Raw genomic sequence first — 18,853 nt, forward strand, 5'->3', positions numbered from 1 at the left:
TAAAATCAGTTATATACATTCACAATCACCCATATAAAAAAGAGTATATTGTGACTGATATTATAGATGAACTCTTCAATCAAGCATCGTGATAAGTCATGTACATGTAAATTTTTTTTTATATTCTATAACATTGTTCGTTTATATGTGTAACTTTTTCTATATGTCGATGTAACGCTCAATGTTACACGTGTTAGGTTATATTTATTGAATGTTATATTAAAATAAATTGAGTGTTACACATACTTACTAATCTGGGTGCTGCACTTAAAACAATTCTCATATTATATCAATAACCATAAAATAGACAGATTAATAATGATGTTGAATTAAAAAAGAATTCAAAACACGGAGTTTAAAAATAATCATTTCGTGTAGTAAAGTATAAATATAGCAAAAAATTTTAAATATTACAAGAATATAAAATTTTAATATCATTAAAATAATGACTATATCAATAATATTATTATGATAATTAATGTGTCATTTTTTGCTATTTTTTAAATATTTTAAAAATTTTACTAAACTTCAACTTAAGGGATCTGTGTAGTGTAATTTTTTTTTTATTATTGAAATGAATATCATGGGCTTGTTGACATTGTCATGTCAGACTCCAATAAGGAATTGACAAAAATTTTCAATGCGATCCTTTAATTTTTTCCTCAGATTTCCAACAAGACAAGAATCAATATTTGCATAGGACTCGAGACTTACTCCACTCATTGCTACTATTAAGAAGCACTATTAAACTTGAAATCCTTTTCCTTTTCAAATTCAACTGAGCAAGTAGCAGTGTGTGTTTCGATACCTATATATATATACCCCGTAAGGTCTCAACAATTTCTTCACAAGTCTTAGCCATAACTTTTTAGTCTTCTTACTTTTCTTTCGTTCTCTTGTTCACCCGTTTTAATGGAGAACTCAAATCCTTCCATGGAGAAAAACCCAGCAGAATCATCAACTAGCGCTCCCTCTAAAAAAACTTCTTTGGCTCATACTCTTCGCTTGAGGTTTGAAGATGAGTTGAGCAGTGATGAAGCTGGTATGTTTCTAAAACATATGATGATATATGCTTATTCATAATGCGTGTGTGTGTATATACACCAAAAAAAAAATTCTATTTTTTTTATACGTGTGAAATCTGATAAAACTTTGAAATTTTGTAGAATCTTCGACGAGGTCAAACACGAACGGTCGCGAAAGTACTACTTCTGATCACGATTATCATCAATCTAATCAGGAGGTGCAGACAATAATCAACCAGATGATTGAACTTGTAGTTTATGAAGAAAATTCTAGTTCTGACACAAGAAGCATTGCGTCACAAGAAACACAAAGCTATACATCTAATCATCAACAGAGTTATGGATTTACTGAAAATGGAGTTGATTTAAATGGCTACAATTTCCCCTACCATACTCCAAGTTATCAACACAATGATTAAGAGAGTAATCATGGAATTATTTTCAATGGAGTTGATTTAAATGGCTATTATTTTCCCTACCAAACACCAAGTTATCAATCTGATCATCAACAGAGTTATGAATTTATTGACAACAGGGTCAATTTAAATGGATATAATAGTCAAGCATTGAGAAAGATTTTATGGTCTGATGAATCAAGGAGAGAAATAGCAAAGATGATTTTCCATCCAGAACATTCAAAGTTATTGCAGGATACCTTGGTACAAAACGACGAACTGATTAACGAGAGCATATTCGGAGTAGTTTTTAAAAATATGTTTCGTGTTATGGAGGACCAGTATGGAACTCATGTCTTTGGGAAGCTAGTTGAATGTTGCAATTCATCTCAGCTGCTATTTCTTGTAGCAAAGATTACTCTTAATACTCAAACTTTTGTAGGATCGCTATACTCTAAACCTGGGTATTTTCCTTCATTCACACCTTAAATCTCTCTATTTTTTTTTTTTTTTTGCTTTTATTTTCTTTCTCATGCTAAAAACTAAACTCGTTTTGTGCAGCGCAAACTCGGCTAAGGGACTCATAAAAGTGTTGAAGAACTCAGCATTAGTTTATGAAATTACATCAATTTTATCCAGTAAATTTGTTGAATTGATGAGCGATCGTATCGCATCAAATGTTATCTTGCAGTGTCTTGGTATCCTTAACGCTAGTCAAAATCAAGTAAGTGTAACTCTAGTACTCTATATTTGAATATAACGTAATAAGGTTAGTTTGATATGTACTACCATAGTTTTATCAGGTAATTAATTACTTGTGTTTATATCAATTATTGTAGATATTATATGAAGAAACCATAAAGAACTGCCTCAGACTAACCACATATGTAAAGGGATGCTTCGCTTTGAACAAAAGCATCGACGTTATAAGAGACCTACACAGAACTCGACTCCTTGAAATAATCTCTACTCATGCAGTTTTTCTTTCTCAAGATCCTTCAGGGTTTGTATATATATAACAGTATAACTTTATTTAAACCCAACAATTAACATTGCACAGCTACATTTTTTGTTTAACATAATAGGCCTTTTCTATGGCCTCCAACACTTATATGGGAGAGATTTCTCCATCGTAACAAGTTGAAAGAGTGGCGCAATTCTCTTATATTGAGTTGTAACAATTATCATTTTGGGAATCAAAAGTCATTTTTAAGCATATGGCAATAAACGGCTATCATGCACTGCTCCATACAAATATTCATGCATGAACATATGTGCCTATAAAAAAAATGACAAATATAATGTTTCACGGCAATATTATTCACATCTTAAAAAAACAGTCGGTTACGATGGAATGACTGATTATTGATAGTAAAAATGATAGATATGCATATTATTATTTATATTAAAAACGACAGACGTTTATTAATATGCCTTTCAATACTATTCATATATTGTCATATGCTTAGAAATAGATTCTAATTTTCAAAATAGTAACTGTTGTAACTCAATACAAGAGAATTACACTAGCCCTTCAACCGGTTACGATAACACATAGGAGATAGGTTCATCATTTACAAAGTGGGGGACTACAGCCAAGTCCAACATAATATTGGATATTAATTTGTGTTAATAAATTTGAATTGTATTTCCGGAACTATGTTCTACAACGCGTTTTGAAACTGAGACACCTGATTTTCACTAGCATGGTATGCTCAACATTAAAAGGTAACTACGTGAATCTCTCTAAACAGAAATCTGCAAGCCACGTCATAGAGAAATGCCTCATGACTTTTGGAACGAAAGACGTACTTGAAGAGTTGGTTAGTTTTGACAAGCTCTGGCAAATTGCTGGTGACCAATATGGAAATTACGTCATAAAAAGAGCTCTACAAATAGGCAAGGTACATATTATATATACACATATGTATATATATATATATATTTGGATGAGTTTTATTTATTGTTTAACTGTTAGATTAATTAGTCAGTCTTTATTTAATTAATCTCTAACTAGTGTTGCGATTATTCTCTATGTATCTGCAGAGCACAAATAGTCGTTTCTACCAAGAGCTCCTGGAGCGGCTCGAGCAAGACAAGGACAAATTCAGAACTAGTTATGGAATGAATGTCTACAACATGGTCGTCACTGGTGTAATCTAAATGGGGACATATGAGATGTCTTACCTGTTTTTTAGGATTACGTTGATGATTTTTGGGTGTTTATTATGCACATTTCTTTGTTAGGATCTGCCAATAAATTTTGTATATTTAAAATCGGATTTATAATAAGCTCTCCTTTTAATTGTCATATATAAATACAAAGTCAAAACCATTGAATAGAGATGAACGTTATGACTCCAAGTAATTGCATGAACTATCTTTTCTTTTTGTTAATATATATAACAATCGATGATTAAGTTCCCATTTGATTTATCTATAAAACATTTAAATTATAAGACAAACCTAACGAAGGGAATATATCCTACAAAGAGTGTTATTGGATTGTCGCGGTATATTAGGTAATGTTCTCTACTTTTTAAGGGTACTAAGAAAAAATTACATTAATAAAACACAGAGTTATAGATTGTAATTTTCCTTGTTTAAATTGTCATCTTACTTATCTTTATTTCGTTTATTCCTTAATTTCTATGTCGTTTTCATGTCCCCCTTTTTTTTTCCCTATTTGTCTAGTTTATCAATTTTTATGTCAGTTATAACTTCTAATTTGTCGATTTCTTAAGTTTCTTTATCATATCATATTTAGCGTTATTATCGTTTATCGATCTTTATTTCTTCTTACATTAGTCGTCCATTAATTTGTTTTCGGGTTTTGCTCGGTTTTGTAAAGTCAAAAATCTCTGTCTTCGTCGTTTCTCATGCTATGTCGTTTTTCAATTATTGTCGCTTAATTCTTTCTATGCCGTTTATAAAGCTTTGCCTTCTAGTGGCTGTCGTCCCCACACAGCAATCTCTATTCGCATCATTGTAGTTTTCTGTTTAGTGTCATCGTTTTCAATTTCATGTCATTTATTTGTGCATGTGCCGTTGCAGAAATTCAATGTCGTTTTTATTAGTTGTCGTTTATTAACCTTTATGTCGTTTTCGCGTTGGCATCGGGTTGATCTCATCCCAGGTCTTAAATTTCACCAAATTAACCGGTTTAGAACTTTCATTAGTGAACTGCTAGTACAAAGGCTATTTTATTTATTTTTGCTAGTTAAAGGCTAATTATTTGCATTAAGATTTTGCGATTTATCCAACCCCCACCCTCCAACTGTCCAACTACTGTATTTATTTTTGCTACTCAAACTACTGTAGTTATTAATTGGCTGTCGTTTAGTCCCACTTGCTAATGTCCACCTAGCCAAAAACAGTCACTTTTTCCATAAATACAAAGAAAAGATAGCACCTGCGGGTAGTAAATCCGATGTGAACGAATCCGCCCCATAAGTAATAGCACGACACGAACCAAATGCCCATCGTTGGGGCAAGACAGCAATGAATAGTTCGCTCAAAGGCTCGATAAGGCCTATCTTTGGGCATTAAAACAAGAGTTTTTGGGGTCTATATCCCCGATATAGTTTCAAGAGCCCTCAGTATATAGACACTTTGAAGCAAACAATCCATCACAACTTTCAAATGATTATTAAGCCTCCTTATTACTACTAGTGGCATTTCTTTAAGAACGCATTCCTCTTTTTTTAGACATGACATAGTCATATAGTCTTGTGTCCAATCCTATCAGATTTCGTTATTTTACGAGAGGTGAATTCTACTTCCCTGCCGCGAGGGCTTCTACCAGCTCTGATTGAGCCACCCCTATATGAGAAGGACTCAAAAGGCTGTCCTTTTTGTGATACACACTTTCCTTGAAGCTTGCCAAGTAGCAACTGATGTGCACTCTTTGTTCTTATCATACTTGTGCACTACTTGTAATACCAAAGAACTGCTCTTTTTTTTTTTTTTTTTTTTTTTTTTTTTTTTTTTTTTTTTTTTTTTTTACCAATACGACAGTGATTCAATTGCTGATTAGCATAAATTTCTCAAATTCAAACTTGGCACCTCCGAAGTGTCAAATTACGTCTGCTCATGCTGTTATGAGATAAGGGTTAATACATAGTAATCTCAGCTTTCAATTGATGGCTAATTATGCCACGTGATATGCTATACTTGCCGCAAGTCAATACTTCTAAATTAGTCCACATGAGAAAAGAAATAAGAGAAAGGAGACAATTACTCCTTAAAAATATATAAGTGAGATTTTATTCCTTGATTAATAATATTTTTAGTTAAATTATTATACTAGTAAAAGAGTATTAATCAATAATGAGAAGTAAAAATCTAGATATGTGCACTCTTAAAGTTAAATTCTAAAATTTTCTCAAAGAAAAAAAAATATAATTGGAGAAATAAGGAAACTTGTCAAAATTGAAACACTCATCTATACATTTTTAACCGGGACTTTCAAGCTCAATGTTCAACTTTAAAATAGAGATGTCAATTGAGTTGGGCCACCCATAAAGCATAATAGCACAACACGAAAATTTTTGAGCCAGAAACGGCACAGTAGGAGATTATAATGGGTTGGGTTAAGCATGGCGCGAGGTGGTGGGTCGTGTTGGGCTCATAGTTTTTGGCACGTGGGCTTGACACGACAACAAGCACGGGCCCATTGAATACGATGGACAGGCATGATAAATATAAATTTTTTTATTAATAATTTTTCGTTATTATTACATATCTCTAAACAAATATAAAAATTGTAGTTACAAATATTTTTTGGTTAGCATTAATTTGTTATCCCTTATTAATTTAAATATAAAAATTATCCCTTATTAATTTGTTATCCCTTATTACATATCTCTAAACAAATATAAAAATTATTGTTACAAATAATTTTTCGTTAGCATTAATTTGTTATCCCTTATTAATTTAAATAAAATAAAAAATTTATTTATAAATTAGTACTTACGGTAATGATGGCATCGAATTTTTTTTTTATACTTAGTAATAGCATATGAAATTATATTTTTATTTGAATTATGTTTTATCTGAAAATTGTTAAAAAAATAATTTTAAAGGCAAAGATCCATTGTGCTAAGCACGATAAAGGCACGAGCACGAGCATGAATAGACCTGGGCCTATGGGCCAAGCTGGGCTCATAGGCCAGGTTGGGCATATGATTTAAATATTAGGTCGGCACGAGCACGAGCACAAAGTTTCAATAGGCCAGGCTAAGCACAGCACAGAGCACACATGAGCCTAAATGATTATGGACACGGCACGGCACGATTGACATCTCTTATCGCTAGACATACAATTAAGACTTTTTATCCCAACTGCTGTAGATTTAGACACCCTGCTAGAATTGTTTTCTATTGAAATATTTTTGTTTGATTTGAGATACAAGATTCTGAAACTTGGTTGTTGATAATGCTTATTGCTTTCTTACAACCAAGAATATGGAAACCAAAACAAATCACGTAGCCAGCTAGCTATAAATTATGCAAGAACTACAGTCCATTTCTAGCTAATTGTTTAGGTAAAAACACATCCCCAAAAAAAAAAAAAAAACCATAGAAAACATAAAATACAGGACAAATCCCGAGATACATACATACATATATATATATATATATGTGATCCATATTCAATTAGCAAATTTTGGAAGATAATACCTTCTCGATGACAAGCCATATTTCAGGTCATGAGAAGCCTTGTTATGGCACTTGAAGGAGGTAGTAGGATTGACTTGCAAGAACAAGTAGTTCCCAGCAAAGAGATCGCCAAGATGAGACTGGCTTTGCTTTAGTCTCTTAACGACACTTGCGAAAGAAACTCTAATGGAAGACACCAACTTGGTTTTCCTCCTTAGTAACCTTGTTATGCTTGGGATTTTGAGCTTGAATCTCCTCCTTATGGGCACTTTTCTAAACCTGTACCAAGTCCTTGACCTTGCCAAGGTCTTCTCATAATATTCCCTCAATTGGCATTCGTCAATATCATCAAGGTAGTGGCCACTTTCTTCTCTGAGTCGCTGGTAAGGAACCTTGACGCTTGAGGACATTTCAATGGCAGAAATGGGGTTGTGATTTTAGGAATGACAAGGGAAGAGAGAGAGAGAGAGAAAGAAGAGAAGTATGGAGAGAGAGAATAGAGAATCCTATGCTTGGTTATACACAGAGTGGTTGGTTTTCTTGTCGAACAACATAAATATATATGACCAAGTTGGTTAAGAGAACAGTTGTCAAGTGCAATAAATGTAACAAGTGAATCCATCCGGGATCACTGCCATCGTAGCAAAGTAGTCATGTTCTGATGATCTGTTTGTCTTTAAATTATAATTTGATAACACGTATTCGACCGAGACAAAAAGGGGTCTTAAAAAGGGTTGGTCTTATTTCTTTTTTCGGCAGGGAAAGGAAATATTTTGTATTTAATGCAATTCTTTTTCTAAGACTTTTGTGCCATTTGTTTCATATAATTTAAATTTTATCCCTAAATTATTATATAATTAGGAGGTGTTTATCTCTATTAAATTTAAGAAAGTTTTTGTGGACTCTAATGTCAATGACTAAAATTATCCCACAATCAAAGTTTAAGCAGTACTCTATCAAAAGAAAAATCTCCAGGACCAAAAATTATATAATAATCACAGTTCAAAGGACAAACAACGGTAATAGCCCTTCAGAACTTTTTTCCCCCCCTCGTGAACAAGTAAATAAAGTGGCTAGCGTTATTTGAGAAATAAATATATCGAGGTTTCTTTGGTAAAGTGGAAAGCGATTGACAACAGTCAAGCCTTGATGATGACCAATAATAATATAATCTACGTGTGTAGCTTTGAAACCTTTCATAAAGATTATTAAGAAACACGTCAACTATCTCACCAACGAAAAAAAAAATTAATGGGTTGGAGCTAAGAAAGTAAAATCATGCACCAAAACCATTAATTATGAACCTCCAGTTGGTCATGAAAGAAGCAATTGCATGTCACATGCACTTGTTAGTTTACCAATCTATCACAAAAACTTAAGCTATTAGAAAGTAGGCCAACAATAATTTTATACTTTAACACCCCCTCACATATGGGCGAATTAATTAGAAAGCTCAACACGTGAATATTTAAGCCCGAGATATATTAAAGACCCAACACGTGATGACAATTTAAATGAGGATAAAGAGTGCAATTACGGGAGTTTGAACTCAGGACCTCCCGTTCTGATATCATATTAGTTTACCAATCCATCCCAAAAGCTTAAGCTATTAGGAGGTGGGCCAAAAATAGTTTTATACTTTAACAGCACTATCCACGTAATTGGGATAATTTTTTTTTTTAAATTAACTATACTTGTAATTAATCCGTTCCCTAGAAACCCATCTTATTTGATCTCTCTACTCTTCCAACTATTTATTGTTCACTCGTTTTCTGTTTTGCAAGTGCAAGAATTAGGACTAGCCAGTGAGGACAGCAAAATATCTGAACCCATTTCCATTGACAAATCTGATAAAAAAATGGTCAGGTCAATCCTTAGTTCTCTGGCCGATCATAAATCCTCATTGTTCATCCGAAGGACCAATATAAATTGAGTGTAGTTCTCATAGTATGCAGACCTAACGCTGTTCAGTGAGACTGAGAGCTCTCACCTTTATAAACACAATTAATTTCAGGCAGTGACGGAGCCAGCTTAGGCTGAGTGGAGCAAGTATTTGGGAGAGTTCTCGCCATTATAAAGACGATTAATTTACTGAGAATTTTGTGGTACGATAGATTGGACACAATTTTAAACTATATAATTATATGACTAAATATAATCACGATTTAACGGGATTGGATTAAACAAAAAAAAACCGAGAGATTCGGAACTATACCCTACTAATAGAGCATTTTTTTTTTAATCCAAGTGCAAGATTCTCATCAAATTTAAAAGTTCATCTCAAATTTTTAATGACATGATTAATTAAGAAAAATCAATATTAGACACATTAATATATCACAATTAACATAATTTAACATGTTCAATTATGTTAGGTGTTTCATTAGTACTATGATAATGATGGCATGGAATTTTTTTTTATACTTACAAATAGCATATGAAATTATATTTTTATTTAAATTATTTTTTATTTGAAAATTGTTAAAAAAAAATAGTTTCAAATGACTCAATGGTTCAATGGGCTAGCCCAAAGATCCATTGTGCTAAGCATGATAAAGGCACGAGCACAAGCATGAATGGGCCTGGGCCTATGGGCCGAGCTGGGCCCATAGACCGGGTTGGGCATATGATTTTAAATATTGGGTTGGCACGAACACGAGCACGAAGTTTCAATAGGTCAGGCTAAACACAGCACAAAACACGCATGAATCTAACTGATTATGGACTGGACCGGCACGACACGACACGATTGACATCTCTAACTTTACAATGGGTGTAAAATTATCGCTAGACATACAATTAAGACTCTTTATCCCAACGGCTGTAGATTTAGACACCCTGCTAGAATTTTTTAAAATTGACTATACTTGTAATTAATCTGTTCCCTAGAAACCCATCTTATTTGATCTCTCTACTCTTCCAACTATTTATTGTTCACTCGTTTTCTGATTTGCAAGTGAAAGAATTAGGACTAGCCAGTGAGGAAAGCAAAATATCTGAACCCATTTCCACCGACAGATCTGATAAAAAAATGGTCAGATCAGTCCTTGGTTCTCTGGTCAATCATAAATCCTCATTCCTCAACCGAAGGACCAATATAAATTGAGTTTGGTTCTCATAGTATGCAGACCTAACGCTGTTCGGTGAGACTAAGAGATCTCGCCTTTATAAACACAATTAACTTCAGGCAGTGACGGAGTCATCTTACGCCGAGTAGAGCAAAGTATTTGGGAGAGCTCTCACCATTATAAAGACGATGAAGTTGCTGAGAATTTTGTGGTATGATAGATTGGACACAATTTTAAACTATATAATTATATATGACTAAAAATAATGACGATTTAACGGGATTGGATTAAACAAACAAAAAAACGAGAGATTCAGAACTATACCCTACTAATAGAGCATGTTTTTTTTTATCCAATTGCAAGATTCTCATCAAATTTAAAAGTTCATCTCAAATTTCTCATTGAAAAAAGACCCCACCTCTATGTGGCCATACCTCTGCCCACTAAGGTGACTAAGCTAAGCCAGACACGAAGAAAATGGATGCACATGGTCATCATGCAAAAACAAAATGGGGCCTCTCTACATTTTTTTTTTTTTTAATTCAAAGGCTCCCTGTATGGATAAATATTGGCAGGATTAGATATTGATAATTCCAGTTGGACCCCAAAATAATTCATCTATATGTGATTTCAAGCTCACCTTTTTCAGAACATATTAGGAAAAAAAAGATAAATACTCTCTTTACGTATATGAGTCTGATGATTCTGTACTCTTTACTCTTCATTAATATGTTTTTTTAATCAAAATAGTATTAATCAATAATAAGAGACTAAAATTCAGACTCGTGACGTAAATTAATAGCGCACAAGATTTAGCGTCTGAATTCAGCATATTATCAATTTCATTCATGACTTGCAAAAATACTCAACCATAGAACTAACAGATTGTCAACAACTACAAGCAAATGAGGTCAGGTATCCAAACCTACACGGTTACGCCATCGAATAAATAAACTTCGTTTGGCTACTGGTATAAGCAAAACATTTTTCACCAGCATCCTTACAAATAAATTTTATAAAACACGAATCCAATTACAAAAAATGTACAGAGGAAGTAACTTTATTTGCTAACACCATTTTCTTCTGCTAACATTCTTTCCCACATCCATGACGCAAGCTCGGAGGCAGCAACTAACTTACAGCCAGACCTAGCTAGTACTCATTTATAATCACATAACATATTAACGAATTTAAAAAAGAATGTTGGGGTAGGAAAGACGAAAACTACAAACCAAGGCGAGAAAGAAGCTGCTTAGTAAAGTTTTATTCTCGTATTGACAGGGCTTCGACATATTGGGCATGTCTCAAGGTCTCTTCCACATTCACAGCATGTCTGTCGCAAAAAAAGAGGATTTATGGGGAGGGTTTCACTATGTTAGCACTAGCTTCACATGTAATCTCCAAAATTAATCATAGAACATAAATGAAAACAGAATTACGTACCTGATGCCCACAACCGAAGGCCATGTCCTTTGGATTGCTTAGGCAGATGGGGCAAACCTGTTAAAGGCCACGCAAGATGTTAAACTCCATTCATAGGCGAACACACAAAATTACAATTATGAGGCCATAATAGCGTAATATTTGTACGTGTTTTAACCAACGTGAAATGTGACCGTTGACAGAAACAATTTCAAGCCTAATGAACAAATCCCTTCTTAAGGTATGCTAGGTTGGTTATCACCATCAAGTAATTCCAGTTATCAGTTATTATCGAAAGACTTTGCTACTATTAAAGAAATTAAGGCCAACCATGAATGATTGCTCGCAAATATTGAACAGAAAAACAAAAAATCCTGGAGCATAAATACACCAAATGGCCCACACCAAGCATAATACATGCTATTATAGCGGTGGGCACGTCTGAATCCTTCAAACCTAAAAGGTTGGCTTTTATGACAAGATAAGAAGAACTTGAATAAAATTTAAAAAAAAAATCCCAAAAATGTAACTTTCTTATTTAAAACAAAATAGTCAAGTTGGACTCTGGATTATCCTATTTCCCTTATTTTTCATCTCTAAGAGCTGTCTATAATAGAGAATTTGTAATAGAAATTTGTGGAAAGCAAGACTTATATTGATCCATCTAGAAGTTGAAAGTACCTGGTTATCATAGGTAGAAGTGGGAGCAGGTGGAGCTGAGCCGACAGAGGTGCTTTCTTCGTGATAAGCAGGAACACTTGGTACACTAGGCTTGAAACTAGTAAAATGAGAAGGTTTAGAGCTACTAAAAGATGACGCGCCATATGCAGGTGGAGGGAGAGGAACCCTATGGGGTGATTTTCCCTTTTGACTCCTGCTCGATAAAGTAGAGTGTTAAAATTGTTGGGATTTTTTTAATGAAGAAATCAAAAGTATTTATCAAGGAAAAACAGAGAGAGGTGCAGCCTGTACCCCAGTATGTTGAGCTCTATTGTTGCTTTATACTGAGAAGGAATTTCCATTAACGCTGATAGAGCAAATTCAGTCTCTTTTCGTGATGGGGCCACATTCTTTGACATTATTTCTGTGAAGTTCACAAACTAGAAAACAAAAAAAAGAAAAGGTAAGGTGTCTTTGTATTAAGCAATTGAGCTAATGATATACAAGAGTCACAAGCAAGCATAAGGCGAGATGCATTCATCAAAGCACTTACTTGGAAATTATCGAAAGCCCGAGCAGGGATATTGTCATCAAATTCCTTCATCATATCCCATGGTCCATCTCCAACTCCAACTAATATTATTGAAAGGGGGAAGTTACTGCAATGACAAAGCGCATTAGACAACCAATGCTAAAAAGAAAAAAGAGAGAAGATCACAACAAGGGGGGAAAAAAAATTCACCCACACTCACCTAGCTTCAACAATGGCATTGACAGTTTTTTGCTCCTGTGGGCTTAGCTTTCCACGCTCAGTATCAACACTTCTAGTCACCTTAGAAAATAATCATTTTACACAATACAAACAATTCAGGAGACTTGAGGATAAGACTCTAAAAAGGGCATCATTATGTAGAAGGGTTATTCTAACTAGTAGTTAAGATTAAAAATAAAATAATAATAAAAAAAGTTGATATCACTATCAGTATAGAACTGTTGGTGAAAATTTTTCCATCAATGCATATTGTAGAACTAGCATACTACGGGAAAAAACTCTGATATAATCGACATACACTGACTAATCCACTAGATCATGCCCAAGTGAAGACAAAATACCTGACCATCCGCAATTATCACTAGAACGTGGTACTGACCACCACTCTGCTCAACAATGGTCATGGCCATTTCGATTATCGGTGCAAATGAAGTGGGTCCTGATATAGAATGATAAGCATCGTATAAGAAAAAATTAGCTAAATATGGATAAGTATCTCAAACAACGACATGATAGTAAAGTCAAATCCAACCTGCAAGTCGTAGATGAGGAACAATCTCCCTGTAGCGACTCAAGACGTCCTCAAATCCATTGCAAAATCTCTCATCAGGATAAAAGCTGAAGACATCTTGATCATGTGTTGAAGCTGTCAAGGGATACAGGTACTGTTTATTATCCCAAATCAAACACACAAAAACCTTAAGAAGAACAGAAAGAGAAATGCTTTAAAGTACCATCTCCAAATCCAAGACAAGGAATTAAGTTATCTTCATCAAAAGCAGCCAAGGTTTTCCCAATAATGGATATTGCTTGTTCATAGGGATTCCGACTTTCTCCAATGTGATGTAAGCTTTTTCTGTTGAATGACTTTGCACCTATTTAAGAAACAAAAGTTCAGCGTGTCCCATTCAAAATGAAAAAAAATAATTTCACCCGTTTAAAAGAGTTTAAAGCTTTACCTGTCCACTCATTGCTCTTCGTAAAATCAATACCAACAATAAGATTGGAAGACTCAAGCCCTGCATTTGCAAGAGCTGCAGTCACCTACAAAGAAGTAAAACTACCATTAGAGTTTGTTTGATAGGAGGGAAAAGTGGAAGGGGGGAGAGGGGTGAGGGGATAAGTAAAAGGATTTTGGTACCCGTGATGATTTGGTAGGAGAAAAAAGAGAAGGGAATGAATTGATGCGGGATTTTAAATCCTTGAAAGCACCTCAATAATTTTGGAAAGATTCGAGGAGGGAATCCATTATCCATATCAAATTCAAAAAGATAAAGGCCCTCTCCTTCCTCTCTATTTTCCACATCATATGTCTTCTTTCATTACTATTTTCTCTCTTACCAAACGTATGCATGCCCACATGTATATCAACCCTTGCAATGGGAACTTTAAGACTAATTGTCACTTAGACGTTTTCACAAATTTTGGTCCACAATATTTGTACCTAAGACACATACCACCCCCACTACCCTTCCACTTGGTCAGATAATTTGTAAAGTTATAATCTGACAAAAGTCAATCCTAGTAAATAATCCCACAATTGTTAAAAGTTGCAAGATATTTTGTTAAATTTTATTGAAAATATTAAAATAAAAAAAAGCACCACATTCTAAAAGGGTCGAATATTCCTTCAAGCATTTCATGAGTATCATGAGAATTCCCGAAGTATATAGTCCTCAGACTATTGCCATAGCCAAGAAGAAAAAGGGGAACCATCAATCACAATCATACAACAAATATTGGCATATCATAATCACCTCGTCCAGGGAATTGTAATTATCAGCAATTCTTGAGTATCTCCTGTCCAACCCCCTCCTACCATCTGCGGCATGGCTGCCACGCTGGTCCTGCGATGGTGGCGAATCATGGTACTGCGAGGACCCATAGCCGTAAGATTGTTGGGGTGCAGACGAAAAAGATTGCTGGGGTGCATAGGGATATTGTTGGGGTGCATAACGATATTGTTGGTGAGGTGCATAGCTATGATGACTCTCTTGACCATGCGGATACTCACTCCACGAAGAAGCAGAAGAACTCGCACGACGGGACGAATTCCTCCTCCAACTATCCTCCCTTGAACTACTTCCACCCATCAAAACTCAATTCTCTTCACAAAAACACAATTCTAAACACAAAATCCCTCTTCAGCAAAAAAAAAAAAAGGAAAAGAAAAACACAAAAACCACTTCCTCTGTTTCTCAAATCAACCAAATCAATGCAAATCGATGCGTACAAAACAAACACCAAGAACCCAATGGTATGAATATGCTCTGAAATATATGTGAAGTTACCAATAAAAAGATTGTTTCTTTTTTTGGCTTAGACCAAAGAAGTGGCTTCAAACACGACTCATTCCCGTAACCGCCTCAAAAGATAAGAAGACTCGGCTAAGTTTCCCCCAATATATGCAAATTTCAAACAAGAGAAAGATAAGTCTTTTTTTATAAGCTTCTGCCAATAAAGACTCAGCAATATATACATAATTAAATACCAAATTTGCCAAATGGCTACAAAAACAGCCGAAATGGACTGTGAAAGTGTGAAACACAAGGAAAAAAGATAAAGAAATCGGAGATTTATTTGTGAGAAACTGCGACAGAAAAACGGAAAATCGCAGGAACTCGCGAACAAACCCTAGAGAGATCATTAGAACAGCCATGAATCCCAAATTGACAGCAAATTACAACCCGAACGACTGATTTTCGCGCCAAAGAAACCGCATTTTTTTTCAAAGATCTGAACTTGTAGGACCCATTAATGACCAAACCAAGAACTTTCCACAATCAAAAAAAAAAAATTTTACTGGATAGAATATGAAACCGGAAAAGTCAAACAACGGCTACGTATTTCAAAGTAAACAAAAACAACAAAAAAAATAAAAATAAAAAAGATTGAAAGAAAGTAAATTATTGAGTAGTGAGAGCGTACCTCTGAGTTACGACTTACGAGGATAGTTCATGAAACATCGTCGTCTCCAATTTGGTACTATCAAACTAGTTTCGCTTACAAAGCGACTTTTGCCTTTTGTTTTGTGGATCTAATATTTTTAAATTAAATCATGATATTGAATTCTTTTTCTTTGTTTTTATAAAGTGCCTAGACTTTATTTGTTTCCTTTTTCTTTTTCATTCAAAGAAAGTAGGGTGACTTCGCCACATGGATTGGTGCCTAACAAACGTGCAATCATTTCTTTGGCGTCCTTTTTCAGAGGCATCAAAATATACTTCGTGCAAGGGAAAATAAAAAGTGTGTTTAAAATTTATTTTAAAATAATTTTATTTTTTATATGAAAATAGAAATGAAAATATTTTTAATTTTAAACAGAAATTTTTTTTAAAAATATATTTTGTTGTTTTATTAAGAGATTATTTTTACTATAAAAAAACTCACTAATGTCTCTCTTTGTGCTCGAGAGAGGAGAAAATAAAAACAAAAAATGAAAAATAACTAAAAGACGTTTTTCATTTCTCTCTCATTTTACACTAAATTAAAAAACTATTTTCATTTCTTTTTTTGTCTTTAATTGTGTCAAACGTCGTTTTAAAATCGTTTTCATTTTCTTTTTAAAACTTAAAAAATAAAAATAAGAATAATTCTAAACACGATAAAAATAATAGAGTTGCTGAGTTTTTCTATAGGCTTTCTTATCAGTGTCAATTTTTAATTGATAAATTAAGTTAAAATTATATTAAATTAAAAAGTATATAAAATAAATAACTTTTAATACAGATAAAATAAAAACGACCGGCAATTTTTTTTTTTTTTCAAAGCTCTCATAAAATAAATAAAAGAATGATTAAGAAAGAACACGCTTGGGATTAATTTGGGTTCACGTTACTTTAACTTTTGGGACCACTAAAATTGAATATGCGTTACAAGATCCATTCATATATGTTTGTATTTGTATGGATAAAGCCATTTATTATGGTCTGATCCTCTCTTGTTTGGCACTTTGGTTGTATATGTGTTGCTATCCACCGTCACCCATCAATTTGTTTTTTGTTTTGTCTTTTGTTTTTGCCCCCAATTCTCGTGCAAAACGACGGTTAATAATTGAGCAGGGTGTGCATTATTGTTATATATATTAATATATTTTTTTGAATTTAGATGTGTAATTTAGTGTGGAATTACCGTTTAATTACTACTAAACATTGCGTTATATAATATTTTCAAGGGATGAATTAATATTTTATGATTTGATTGCTTTTTAATATTTTGAGATTTCCCTTATACCACGAACAACTTTTTAATGGTGGTTTTGCTGATTTTGCGAGATTCTGCCTAAACTAGCTTATAAATGCAAAAATATATATATATACACGATATATACATGTGTGTGTATATATTTTGTTTTGAGTTGAAGCAAATAGAGAGTTTCTTTAAGTCTCTTTTATTTTATCAATTTGAATTTAAAATTTAAGTTTTTTTACAGTAAAAAACTCTCAGAAACAGTCACATCTAATTTTTTTGTTATAATAAAAAATTTTCACATAAAATCACATCTCAATTCAAATTAAAAACTCAAATCAAAAAGTAAACGAGCTCTTAACAAAGGAGATTCATAGACCCTGGATCAAGACTATACTGTGTAGCACGTAAGTAGTAGTTACGTAGGTTGTTGATTTTTGTTTGTCGTTTGTAGACAGTATTATTATTTGGATTAATTAACTCGGATTCCTTTAATTTTCTTTTTAATATATTATTTAAATATCAATTTGATTTAAGAATTATAATAATTGAGCACCTAGTATTTATTTTTGTGCTTCAAAAAAAGAGATTTGTTTTCATATTCTGTTGCCCGGAAAAGTCTCTTGCTTTTTTCTTTTCTATTGTTTGTTTTTCCTTTTTTTTTTAAACTCCCCAAATTCTCCAATGAATGATTAAATGCCAAGAAAAGAGCAAACGCCGTTTAAGACTTTTTGCTTATTAGTCACGTGAATTGTGGAAAGGGAAACGCGGTTTAATCTTGATGTTATATATAGTCACGTGAATAGTCTTTGCCTTGGTCCCTTACCCCGTGACCATGACTTGAGCCACGCCACAAAGCCTGGATCGGATTCCCAACAAATCAGCACAATATTCCAAAGTGGAATTACAATGTCTCATTCATTTCACTGATTTAAATTTTATTACAGTAAAAAATTAAAAAAAATAATCACATTTAAATTTTTTATTATAATAAAAAAATTTCACATAAAATCACATATTAACTCAAATTAAAAACTCATATCAGTAAATTAAACGAAACTAATAACTATTCCAAAACCACGCACTCTGCCACCAAGAGTTTTATAGTTGGATGGAGCTCTGAAAAACCTCATGATTCCCGTGACTTAAAAGTCTTCACAATTAATGTCCAATTAGAAACGACATCTAATTTTTCACATTTTTAATCACATGACGCCCACGTAAGTGAGACTTAGGGTAATAAAAGTTATTTCTCAATCTTTGGAGGATTCCCGTGACTTAAAAGTCTTCACAATTAATGTCCAATTAGAAACGACATCTAATTTTTCACATTTTTAATCACATGACGCCCACGTAAGTGAGACTTAGGGTAATAAAAGTTATTTCTCAATCTTTGGAGTGTCTCAACAGAAAAATAACCTTTAAAAATTAAGAATTGTTTATCATAACTTATTATATTCAAGCACATTAATGACATTGATATCAATATAATCGAATAAATTATGTGAGAAATTACATTCATTATCCTCAACAGATGTTCACGTGAGTGCCGCGTGATTAGATTCATTAAAAAAACAGAAGTCGTTTTCGATTGGGTCCTAATTGAAAAGATTTTTTAAGTTAAAGGGATCAATTATCAAAAAGAACATAATAAGAATTAAA

General features: G+C 33.4%; 2 protein-coding genes across 4 annotated transcripts; both read right to left on the bottom strand.

Moving 5' to 3' along the window:
* Positions 1-7,030: 7,030 nt before the first annotated feature.
* LOC21386084 lies at positions 7,031-7,591 on the bottom strand. The gene has a single exon (XM_010090877.2). It carries the CDS (start codon positions 7,489-7,491, stop codon positions 7,075-7,077), a length of 417 nt encoding a protein of 138 aa, XP_010089179.1. The 5' UTR covers positions 7,492-7,591; the 3' UTR covers positions 7,031-7,074.
* A 3,375-nt stretch (positions 7,592-10,966) lies between these two features.
* On the bottom strand, positions 10,967-16,069 carry LOC21386085 (E3 ubiquitin-protein ligase RGLG2). 3 transcript variants are annotated; one of them, XM_010090878.2, is made up of 12 exons: positions 15,932-16,069; positions 14,761-15,110; positions 13,963-14,047; positions 13,738-13,878; positions 13,536-13,649; positions 13,345-13,442; positions 12,984-13,063; positions 12,785-12,890; positions 12,544-12,671; positions 12,253-12,445; positions 11,593-11,649; positions 10,967-11,482 (listed from the first exon to the last, which is right to left on the bottom strand). In XM_010090878.2, the coding sequence occupies exons 2-12, from the start codon at positions 15,094-15,096 to the stop codon at positions 11,402-11,404; spliced, it is 1,419 nt and encodes a 472-aa protein (XP_010089180.1). In that variant the 5' UTR covers positions 15,097-15,110; positions 15,932-16,069; the 3' UTR covers positions 10,967-11,401. The 3 variants fall into 3 exon arrangements, with proteins under 3 accessions (XP_010089180.1, XP_024031966.1, XP_024031963.1); XM_024176198.1 differs by having other exon boundaries at positions 14,761-15,128; XM_024176195.1 differs by having other exon boundaries at positions 14,761-15,390.
* Positions 16,070-18,853: the final 2,784 nt, after the last annotated feature.

The sequence above is a fragment of the Morus notabilis genome, unplaced genomic scaffold (genome assembly GCF_000414095.1).
Source record: "Morus notabilis unplaced genomic scaffold, ASM41409v2 Scaffold1585, whole genome shotgun sequence".
Taxonomy (NCBI): domain Eukaryota; kingdom Viridiplantae; phylum Streptophyta; class Magnoliopsida; order Rosales; family Moraceae; genus Morus; species Morus notabilis.

Excerpts from the sequence above, each read along its gene's own strand:
- LOC21386085 (XM_010090878.2), bottom strand. The coding sequence starts at position 15,096 with ATGGGTGGAAGTAGTTCAAGGGAGGATAGTTGGAGGAGGAATTCGTCC. Across the intron at positions 13,650-13,737 it reads TTGTCTTGGATTTGGAGATG|CTTCAACACATGATCAAGAT; the intron begins GTACTTTAAAGC and ends ATCCCTTGACAG. Across the intron at positions 11,650-12,252 it reads CTTCTACCTATGATAACCAG|GTTTGCCCCATCTGCCTAAG; the intron begins GTACTTTCAACT and ends GGCCTTTAACAG.
- LOC21386084 (XM_010090877.2), bottom strand. The coding sequence starts at position 7,491 with ATGTCCTCAAGCGTCAAGGTTCCTTACCAGCGACTCAGAGAAGAAAGT.